This window comes from Lolium rigidum, chromosome 2 (assembly GCF_022539505.1).
Source record: "Lolium rigidum isolate FL_2022 chromosome 2, APGP_CSIRO_Lrig_0.1, whole genome shotgun sequence".
In the NCBI taxonomy this organism is placed as follows: Eukaryota; Viridiplantae; Streptophyta; class Magnoliopsida; order Poales; family Poaceae; genus Lolium; species Lolium rigidum.
The window spans coordinates 229,188,795-229,199,940 of NC_061509.1; the positions used below are offsets into that span (position 1 = coordinate 229,188,795).

Here is an 11,146-nt window from a genome sequence, read left to right on the forward strand (position 1 = left end):
GCTTTAGGGGTTTTGGACTCGGTCGTACGTGCATATATATGCAGTCTTGTAACGTGTGAAGTTGAACCGCGAGAGAGAAAAGGAGAAATAAAGAAGAAAATTATAGGGTTCGACATGCGCCTTAATTTGGTTCAAGTTTTTTGTGTGTGTCTAGTTTCATGTGACCAATTCGTGGAAGAATCCCAACAAAAATAAAGAAACATGAACTATATTTTGAGGAGAACGGGCTCCGACCTCTTCCGGCTCCTAAAGCGCTACAGCTACAAGCCAGCCTTCCGACCAAAGCCGGCGCCGCCGCTGCAGACGGTCGCCCGGCACTACCACGTCTACCCGCAGCGATCGGAGATCACCGTCCCAAGCCGAGCACTAGTACTAACCCGCCAATGCCCTGTGATCCGTCGGCTACTTGCGCCGCTGGTGCGGACGTGGATTCCTCATTGCCGGTACCAGGCCTCGCCACCGCGGCCGGAGCTCATCCACTTCACCCGAGGCGTCGGCGGGCTCCCGTGGTTCCTCGACTGGCGGAAGGTGGCTGCGCGGTTTCTCCTCCCAGGCGCTGCCGCAATCGCCGCCTACTACTGTTCCCTCGAGGCGGTGCCCTACACCCACCGCACCCATTTCATCTTCCTCCCTCCGCGGGTCGAGCGGTGGCTCGGTGAGCTCCTGTTTGACAACACCAAGGAGGACGAAGCCGACAAGATCCTCCCCCCGGACCACGACGAGTCTGTCCGCCTACGCCGGCTCACCTCAGAGATCGTCGGCGCCGCCGAACGCACCCTTGTAGTACCACCTGTCCAGCAGGACGAGCACATGTGGATAACCAAGAGGTGCCGGAACCACGTGAAGGTGCCGCCAATGACGAGGCACCTCGACGGGCTCGACTGGGAGGTGATCGTCATCGAAGATGATACCGTCAACGCGATGTGCCTGCCCGGTGGCAAGATTATGGTCTACACTGGGTTCCTCCACCATTTCAAAACTGATGCTGAGGTTGCCGCCGTGCTTGGGCATGAGGTACGTAGTGGTAGATTTTATTGGTCGGAATCCTATGTAGTAATTTCGGGTGGATCCAAACTGAAATCGTCAGTCGTTGGCTAAATCTTTTGCAGGTCGGGCACGTTATTGCGAGGCATACGGCTGAGAAGGCCAGCAAGAGCCTGGTGTCCATGTTCATGAGAACTGGCATACGGCAGTTCTTTGACAATCCACGTTTGGTCAAATACGTTTCCAAATTCCTCCAAGAGCTGCCCTTATCGGTCAGTTCCGCTCGGGTCGTCCCCCTCCTGGGCGACCTAGGGCGGAAACCCTAGCCGCCGCCGCCGCCGTCCTCCCCTCCTCCTCCCGCCCTCCTCGTCGTCCCCGGAGGTCGTCGCCGGCGAAGCCGGGCGCGGCCGGTGATGGGGGCGGCGGGGCTCCTCGCATGATCCCTCCGTGCGGCGGAAGGAGGCTAGCCTCCGCACGGGGGGGATGGCCCCGGACCGTGGAGGGTGGTGGCGGCGCGGCCCCTCGCCGGGAGGCCGGTGATGGTGGCGGCGGCATGGCCTTGATCTGGGGGCGCAGCTCTCCTCTTCCTCGTCGCGACCTTCGGGCGGGCGGTGATGGGGGCGGCGTAGCAAACCCGGAACCTGGCGGCGCGATCCTCTCCTTCCGTCCTAGCCTCGGCATCGCCGGGCCAGCGGTGATGGAGACGGATCTCGCACTGCTCCTCCTCATGGTTTGGGACCACGGCACCAAGGGCGGCGGCCCTGGATGGCGGTGGCGCCGTCGACCTGGTGGCAGGTGGCGGGCGTGGTCCTAGGGTCTCTCTTGCATGAAGAGGAAGACCTACCGGAGGCCTGGACTCGTGATCTAGCCGGAGTATTGAGTTCCGGAAGGCTCGTGGTATTCGGTCGTGCGTACCCATGCTTTTATTCCGACCGTTTGGTCTGGAGGGAGCGGCGCGAAGCTCTTTTTCTGTGTTGACATCAAGTGACTATGGATCCATGATGAAAGTCGGAAGAAGAGAAGTACATGAAGGCCGGAGGGGAGGACTAGCTAAGGGAGGTTCAAGTCTTCGCGTTGTTGAGGGACTTGCTTGGTGCTCCGGGCCTCACAACAGCGGTATGATAGTGGGGGCGACAACATATGTGAAGTTCAGAGTCCTACCTTTCAGGGTGAAATCCCAAGGTCTGGCCTTAACTGGTTGTGCCTGGCAATGACCTTGTTGGAGGCATTGTTTTGAGAGTGGGGACTATCTTCGGGGTGAAAACCTAAGATCGTTGATCGGGCGACGACGGTGTTAGAGCACCTGTTCCCTTCTTGGAGGCGTCGTTTTTGGAGAGTCTGTACTTCAGGTGTTGTCTTGGCGGTGGATGTATTGTTGTTGTTAGGCCCGAGATACTGTAGCGGGACTTTTATTTCTTAGTTTTCTTTTCCTTTTTTTTTGGCTGTGTGCATCCGTAGTGCCATTAGGGTGGTGCGTTGTTGCAGAGGCTGGGTGTAATTGATATCTTTTTGATATTAATATATTCCCTTTATCGAAAAAAATCACGAAGGTATGTTCCCACTTCTGCGTTTCATATTGTTCATGGTGATCTGCACATATTCTGCACGCTATAATTTAAGTTAGAAATGTTATTTGAAAGATCACAAATGACATACACACTAGTACATGGACAATCCAATATGTTGTCAGGTCAACATGTCATGGTACGAATTAGAGTTCATAGAGATTGTTTGTCCCATGGAAAGGATTTCTTAAGTCCATCGTTTTACTACCCCTGAACCTTTATTGGCACTGAAATTGCAGACATACTAGGTTTTATCCCTTCGGAGAAAAACTAGTTACACAACTAGTACTATCAGATATCATTTCACTCGGCATATGTTTGAAGAAGCACTGCCTGTGATATGGGCTTCTAGTTCCGTGAAACAGCCATCTTGTTCAAAGACATAACATCTCATATCGTGTGAACTTATAACGGTATTCCGAGGCATCCTCGATGAAATACTAATTAAGTTCGCTGGTGCAATCGGAATCAGAACATTTGTTGTATTTCTTATGATTAGAAGCCACTGCTTGGGCACTTTATGTATTCCCCAATTTGCATAATGTAGAAATGCTAGTACTCCGTTCACTAGTAGAAAAACCCCCCTTTAGTACCGGTTCCAAAGGGCCTTTAGTACCGGTTTTGGAACCGGTACTAATTATCCGGCACTAAAGGCCTCCCACCTTTAGTACCGGTTCCTTACGAACCGGTACTAAAGGTCCCCGCGGGGCTGGTGATCTTTTTTTTTTTTTATTTTTTTTTCACAAAAATGCTATTTCGTTTAATTTTTTTATCCATTTTTTTCACTCCCTTTTTTTCACAATTTCTAATATTTCCGTTAGTCTCTAACTACACTTAATCTCTAGTCAATTACTTACCCTTGGTCAAACTTCCCGGTCGGTCACCCATCCTCACACTACTCCAACACTAGCACGCTTAACTTCCGGGTTCCTTTCCGTCCCACTTCCAAGTGCTTCGCGCGCATGTTGTTGATACTACTATCATATCAATCCTCTTAACATGTTGGTCAATGTCACACTTCTTTATTATTTGTATTGCAAATAATTTTTTTAATAAACAAAAGTAATGATGTAATAATAATGTTGAATAAATAAATAAAATTAACTTTTTAATTTGTATTATTTTTATTTATTTTTAAAAAAATTAATTTTTTTTTTGCCAAACCTTAAACCTGAAAATTTGAAAATCTTATAATTTACTAAAAGTAATAGTAATATTCTGGGATTCAAAAAATCTTATAATTATTAATTTTAATTTTTAAAAAATAAAGAAAATATAAAATTCTAAATTTTTGGGAAAAACCTAAAATCTTCCTGCTTTCATATTTTCATTTGGAATTTTGAGAATCTAAAAATTGGCTAACCGGGTAAACCCGGTGAAATCGGATGTAACTTTTTCCACGGATTTTTTTGATATATTATACGTTTTTTTTCGACGTCGTATGCAAAAGTTATTACCGTTTTACCATTTTTCAAAACTTTTTTGCAAAAAAAGTGAAAATTCAATTTTTTTAATTTTCCCTAATAGTAGGTTGCATAACATACAAGAATATGAAAACATTTTATTTTTTGAATTTTCTATCATTTTCTTTTCTATTTTACAGTGTCAAAAAAGGCGATCCACGGGGGGGGGGGTTGGAGCTGCGTGGGGGAGCAGAAAAACCTTTAATACCGGTTCGTGACACGAACCGGTACTAAAGGTGGTATTAAAGGTCCTTACGAACCGGTACTAAAGGTCTACTAGTGCAACCGGTACTAATGCCCCCTTTAGTACCGGTTCGTAAGGGAACCGGTATTTATGACTTAGATGGATGCCCATTTTTCTACTAGTGGTTTTGTTTGCCCCACAGAAAGGATTTCTTAAGTCCGTCGTTTTACTACCCCTGAAGCTTTATTGGCACACTATAATGTATGCAAGTATCCCATGTTAAAACAGTAAAACTTAGAGACTTTCCTGATAATGTTACCTGTGTAGGTTGGAGATAGAGGCAGATCACATTGGAATGCTGCTACTTGCTGCGGCTGGTTTTGATCCATACATAGCCATTGAGGTTCAAGAGAAGCTAGGAAAGATCGGAGGAGATTCAGAATTGCAAAACTACTTTTCTACTCACCCTTCAAGTAAGAAAAGAGCAAAGTATTTGTTGAAAGACAATGTCATGGAGGAGGCGTTGGAACTATGCAGAGAATCAAGTGTTAGTAAGGCAGAGAAGGCTTCCTCTTGGTCCTAGATTTTCAAACTCTCCTACCGGATGCTAATATTTCTAGAGCTTGGCAGAGAAACATGCGCTTAATTTATCGATATCGACATCAAGTGTCAATTAGTTTTTGTTATCCTCAACTAGTCAATTGCTCATGACTAATTTGATAATGACCGATAAATCTTACTTGATTGCTCCATCTGTATCGGAAGGACACATATATCACCATGGTGCTTTGGCATGTTAGTATATAATATTAATTCTAATTATTGATGTTTATTTGTTACTACAAATTTCTGGCACTTTTCGCTAAAGCATAAGAGGTACAGAAATTTGTTAGAACTGCAGGCGCATCCCCATGTACAAGGACCAAGAAATCAAATCATGATGATGAAGCCGAGATTTGTTATAAAAATGTACGGCAAACATTGCTTAGATTTCCAAGGCATCACTATGGTGCTTCTCCCTCAATGATATCCTACAGCGACCGTCATCACATGCCCGCCAGCTCCCTATATGTGCATCGTCTGTGCTCTAGCCGATGTGGAATTTTCTGCCGAGACCACATCGTCTGTAATCGACCACCTCCGATGCAGGCGCCGCTCCATCGGTACTACTCCAAGCGGATCTCGAACCTTATGTACCTCACCCCACATCTCGGCAGACCAAAGTGGTAATAATACAAGCAGGTGGTCAAAGTCGTGTAATACGTCTCTGTTCACACAGTGGTCATCCCATGATGCGGCAATTTTGAGACGGTGCCCTACTCCATCCACACCCACTTCATCATTCACCCCCAAGGGAGAGCGCGTGTGACAAGAACAAGTTCAACGGATGAAGGAGCTGGCTGTGTATTAAGTGCCTACCATCAGAAAGAGCCCGTGACAACGACCTTGTCACAAAAATGTAAGGTAGCGCATCGTGGCCTTACCTGGCGTGGGAACTTGTATGTCGGCGACACCTTTTTACGGGGCAGTGAAACCCGCCCGCCTCTTGTGATCCTTTACAGGAGACGGGTGATCATGTTTCTTTTGAAGGAAAACAGTAGACTACTAGTTAACCAGTCATTAAGACGAAAATCGAAGACGGGATCTATTAACAGGAACGCGATGCGATTAAAGGTTGGCGGAACATCTTCTGCCAAGCGGAACAAAGGGATCTCAACCGTAGGTGAGGATCAGTATGATCATGGCGGTCAGATTTCATCAAGTGGAAATGATCTGACTGATGTTGCTGAGTGTCCTGTGTACACAGAAAATTGATGGATGTAGAATAATTCAAGTTTGCTCTTTTAGTCTTTTATAAGTAGTTTAGATGGTGTGAAATCTCCATACTTCATTTCTTGGGTCAGCAAAATTACAGACTTCACAAAATTAAGGAAACACTGCCATATATTTAAGTACTCCCTCTAGTTCAAAATTAAGTTAAAACAATGACATTTATTACAGGTCAGAGGAAGTAATAAAAATTGATCAGACCGATATTTGCATGGATGCTAGACTGAAATGTATTAAGAAAACACCAAGAAAGTACATTTATACCCAGACAAGGCAACAATGGAAAGGATATATCGGTCACAATAGGTACATCTCATCGGCACACCAAAGCATTTCAGTATATTAAGAAGAGGGCCGAACACACCAACAAGGTTCATTATTCATCCTAGACAAGGCAGCAATGTTACACAACTTAGAATAGGATCATTTGGACACGGACAATAGGTACATCTCATTGGCACACCATGGTTCAAATTTACGATAACAAGCAGTAGCCATTCACAAAGACTCATTAGCAGCAAATGGTTTGATACTTCATAGAGTGGAGTGACATAAGCAACAAATAGGTTCAGCAGACTAGAGCACGCGCATCCGCGCATCCACTTCCGTGAGACAGAACAGAGCTTCGCCTTGTTTGAACAAATCAAAATCCAAACCAAAATCCTCATATGTCCTCATATGATGCTGGGTCCAGCAGTCACTGAACACAATTTCAAAAACGGGTGAGGGTCAGTTTATTGAACTTTAATGAAACAAGCGAAAGCAAATAGCATTTAAATGTGCTCAAACCTGTTTGAACCACGTTTATCATTATTATCAGCAGCTCTGTGCCTGTAAAATCAACAAAAGGAAATTTAGTACTACTCCCTCTGTCCCATGAAACGTATCTAGTAACTAGATACATCCAACTTTGGACAAAGTTAAGACAAGTTTCATGGGACGGAGGATCATATTACTCAATTGGATTTTAAACAAGAAAAAACAGACAGCATTTAAATGTGTTCAAACCTTTTTGAACCACGTTTATCATTAGTACCAGCAGCACTATGCCTAAAAAATCAACAAACAAAAGTTTTAGTAACATATATAACTTAATTGGATTTCAAACAAGCAAAAACAAACAGCATTTAAACATGTTTGAACCTGTTTGAATCACGTTTATCATTAACATCAACAACACGCCTACAAAATCAAAAAAAAAAGTTGTAACATCATAAACTGTATTGGATTAGTAAATGGGAGAGGTCGGCTCCATGAGGTCTTTGCCTCGGTACCACAAAATGGCTTAAACTTTTTTGTCCAGCATTTTCTTTGCTACAATAGCATAATATTTTTGCTACGAGGTCTCCGGCAAAGTCTCAGGTGAAGTCTCCAGCGAGGACTCCCTCTATGTTTCGGTTGATTTTGCTACAATATCACAAATTATTTGCGACCATGTCTGTGAAGTCTTGGGCCAGCTCCGTGTCTGACAGGTCTTTTTTCTTTTTGTTTTTAGCAAAACCATTTTTTTGCTATAATGAAAAAACAGGTTTTTTTCTACAATAAAGCAAAAGCGGGATTTAAGACAAAACTGGACATAGAAGCCAATCTAACGGCCTGTAACGGTTTTAACGGCTGAGGACCCAGGCGCTAGGAAGATTTTCCAGGCCTCGGGGGATTTTCAGCGCTGTCCTATTTCATACTACCTCCTTCCAAAGGGTTAAGCCTTTTTTTTTTGAAAAGTCAAACCAAGTAAAGTTTGATCAAACTTTTAGAAGAATCTATCAACAAATATGATACTTTTTAGATACCGTATGAAAATAGATTTCATTATCTATCTAATGATATTGATTTTGTATGTAGCATGTTAATGATTTTTGATAAAAAATTGGTCAGACTTGACATAGTTTGAATTTCTAAAAATAATATAATCCTTAAGCTTTGGGATGGAGGTAGTATGAAATAGGACAGCGCTGAAAATCCCCCGAGGCCTGGAAAATCTTCCTAGTATCAAACAAGATACGCTGTAATGTTGGAATTGTGAGAATGTTAAAAATCCTAAAGGTTGCAGATTGTTATTGGAACACAAATTATGTACAGCAAAATGTAAATCTTAGGCATGAAAAAGAGCTTACACAAACTCTGAATTAGCAAACTGTATTCTAGTCTCCAAAGCATGTCAACATTACAGATGGTAAGAACACAAGTGTCCAGGCAGTACCATCACTTACTGGCCACAGGGAGAACCATTAGCAAACGCAAAGCACCTAGAACAGCAGAAACATGGAAACATACCAAAGAAAACCTACTGGGCAGACCTCAAATACTGTTTGGCATCCAAAAGAGTACCATCAAATCAGACAGGAATGTAGGATATATAGGGCAGTGAGAGAACAAGCATGGTAAATCCAACCAGAGAAGCCACGATTGCAAGCATAGAAATACCAACCTAGTTGTCCCAGAGTACTGCAGGAATTCAAGAATTTTGTTCATTCGTACAAATACAGTCCTATTGCAACGTCGCATGGTCACTCCAACAAAGTTCCCATCAAAATCAACAAGGGGGCATCCAGTCAGAGCCTAGCAAAAAATTAAGGTGACAATGAAGCAAGTTGCATAGGAAAACGGGATTATGTCTCAAACTGTTAGTTCAGTGCGTATGCGGTAGGTTGAGATATAAACAGCTAATTATTTCCACCAAGCAGCGAACTAAAAAACAAGAGCTCACCATGTTAATTATAGATGTGGAGAGCACAAGCTGACGGAGTCCATGACATGCAGGGCCAAAGACTGTCCCATTTATGAACTTTAACATGCCGGAGTTGAAACAACGCCCAACAGCTACTACCTCACTACTGGACTCAAATTGCATATGCTGGCTAGAACTGAGATGTGCTTCCTGAAAACCACGTGCACGCTTGATCTTCACAACAGCAAGATCATAATCGAAATTATATTGGTCTAAAATGCCAATGACAACTCGATCACTGGGAAGACGCACTTTAATCTGCACCGATAAAGCAAGAATAGGTTAACTGGATGGCAGTATATTAATAAGCAAGGAAAAGAAATACAGGCAAGTTGGAAGCACCAACCGTCAAGTTATCAGTAATCCCACCATATAAAGATCCAACTAGATTAGCTGAAGTCAGAATAGTTGTTGTATCCGCACATAAGTTTTTAATAAATATTCCCGTGCATTCAGATACAACCGCATCTCCTACAAATGATAATAGTTTCCACCATTAATGGCTGAAATACAGGTATGGAAAATTGTAAGCATATGCCAATATATACTTACCATTGAATGAAGCAAGAGAAACGATAGTTTCTGATAGTTCTGAGACTATCTGTTTCGTGAGATTGCTCGAGATATCTCCACGGGATTTAACCAAGTTACCAAATCGATCTTCAGAGGCACCTAGATGGATGGATCCCAGTTAATTATATAAACATGCATGGTACAGGTTAAACAGTTGTAAGTGCTACAACAGTTTGGCCGCATAAATGTTTGCAGGGGAATCAAAGCACAAAAAATCAACAACTGACATTGCTGAAGTGCTGCTCTGCTAGCATTTTGCTTTTTATTCAACTGTGCTATGTTTCTGCCTCTTCCATTGCTCTTGGTTTTCTGCATCTTCCCAACCCTGCTATGATGAAACAATCGAAATGGCATTTATAAGAACAAGTAGAGTAGTTGTAAAAGCCATTATACTGGACACTATCTTGACATTAAATACTCCCTCCCATAATATAAGTGTCGGGGCTTTAGTTCAAATTTGGACTAGATTGAACTAAAGTCCCGGCGGAGGGAGAATATAATATATAAGAAAGGAAAAAATACAAGTATTTCATGAAAAAACACAAAAGTGATGACCAAATAATGAGAAAAGTAACCCTATTGACATCAAACGCCTAACCTGAACAGAAAGTGCAAAACAGGATAAGATGACAGACAAGAAAACGGGGTTATTTAGCGATTGCAAACATCTAAGAGCATGTCTAACATATCTTGTATTCGCTCGCCCCGTATCAAGCGAATACAGGGCCTGTATCAAAAAAATTGGCACGCACGAACCATTCCATTTAGTAGACCCCTTATTTCACCCCGTATTTTTAAAAATGTAAAGCGCGGGAGAATTCTCATAGATAGTTCTTCATAGATCATAGATAGAGGATACACAAAATTGCGCGATCCTACTGGATCACGACTTCTACAATGCTAGGGATGCGCCATGGCTACCGCCGCTACCGCCTAGTCGTCGAGGAGCTCCCCTCGCCCGCCTCCTCCGTTGGAGCTCTCCACGCGGCCTTCCACGCGCGCTCCTGCTCCCACGCGCTCCGCCACTTCTCGAATTCGCCGCCGCTCATCGGCTTCAACGGCGGGTCGACCTTGTGGTAGCGGCCGCCCTCCGCGAAGTCCCGGAGCTTCGGCGGCATCCACTCGGACCCGACGTACTTGCAGACCGCACGCCGACTCCCGGCGAAGGAGTTTTTGCAGTGGCGGCGCCACGCCTCCTCCACCGTGGCCGGCTCGCGGGAACGGTTCGATCCGGCGGCGGGCGAGAGGCAGCTCCTACGAGGTGCGCTCATGGCTGGCGGCGGTGGAAATGTGGCGGCGTGTGTGTGGGAATTGCTCGCCGGAGTGGTGGCGGCGCACGGTGGGGCTAGGGTTGCGAGTGAGGGGTTGGACCCCCACTCGCACCTTCACCCTCTATTTGTAGGGGCGGCGGGGTGGGTTTGATGGGCCCCGTATTCTGCCGATACCGGCCCGAATACGGGGCCTGCTAGACGGCCCATTTCGCCCTCATCCCCTATCCCGCCGGAATAATACAGGGTACCGGCGTTTTGAGGGGCCTGCTAGACATGCTCTAAGAGGCTGCTTGTGCTTGGATCCTTTTCCCAAATAGAAATTGCCAACTTTGTGCCCAAAGAAAGGAAGTGCCGATGTGAAAAGCTAGCAGTGATCCTAGCATCTTTGATACTTCTAAACTAAGAGATCAGCTCTAATGGCTGCGATTTTGCAGAAAAGCTAGTAAAAATATCTATCCGGAAGCTGTTATACTCGAATTAATGCAGATGGAGGTAACTCGGTTGCCTCACCCTAATGGCAACGTGATGAATGTATATTCGGTAAGTTA

At 44.6% G+C, this 11,146-nt stretch overlaps 2 protein-coding genes across 2 annotated transcripts; one reads left to right on the forward strand and one right to left on the reverse strand.

Moving 5' to 3' along the window:
* The first annotated feature begins 201 nt into the window (after positions 1 to 201).
* On the forward strand, positions 202 to 4,842 carry LOC124690632 (mitochondrial metalloendopeptidase OMA1-like). The gene is given in 3 exon segments (XM_047223992.1): positions 202 to 1,014; positions 1,110 to 1,256; positions 4,495 to 4,842. Coding segments are annotated over 3 exon segments (1,245 nt in total). The 3' UTR covers positions 4,780 to 4,842.
* A 1,760-nt stretch (positions 4,843 to 6,602) lies between these two features.
* On the reverse strand, positions 6,603 to 10,598 carry LOC124690633. Its single transcript, XM_047223993.1, has 10 exons — positions 10,258 to 10,598; positions 9,555 to 9,652; positions 9,307 to 9,426; positions 9,101 to 9,225; positions 8,734 to 9,012; positions 8,455 to 8,585; positions 7,170 to 7,208; positions 7,035 to 7,076; positions 6,816 to 6,857; positions 6,603 to 6,726 (listed from the first exon to the last, which is right to left on the reverse strand). The coding sequence occupies exons 1-10, from the start codon at positions 10,596 to 10,598 to the stop codon at positions 6,603 to 6,605; spliced, it is 1,341 nt and encodes a 446-aa protein (XP_047079949.1).
* Between the last annotated feature and the right edge of the window lie 548 nt (positions 10,599 to 11,146).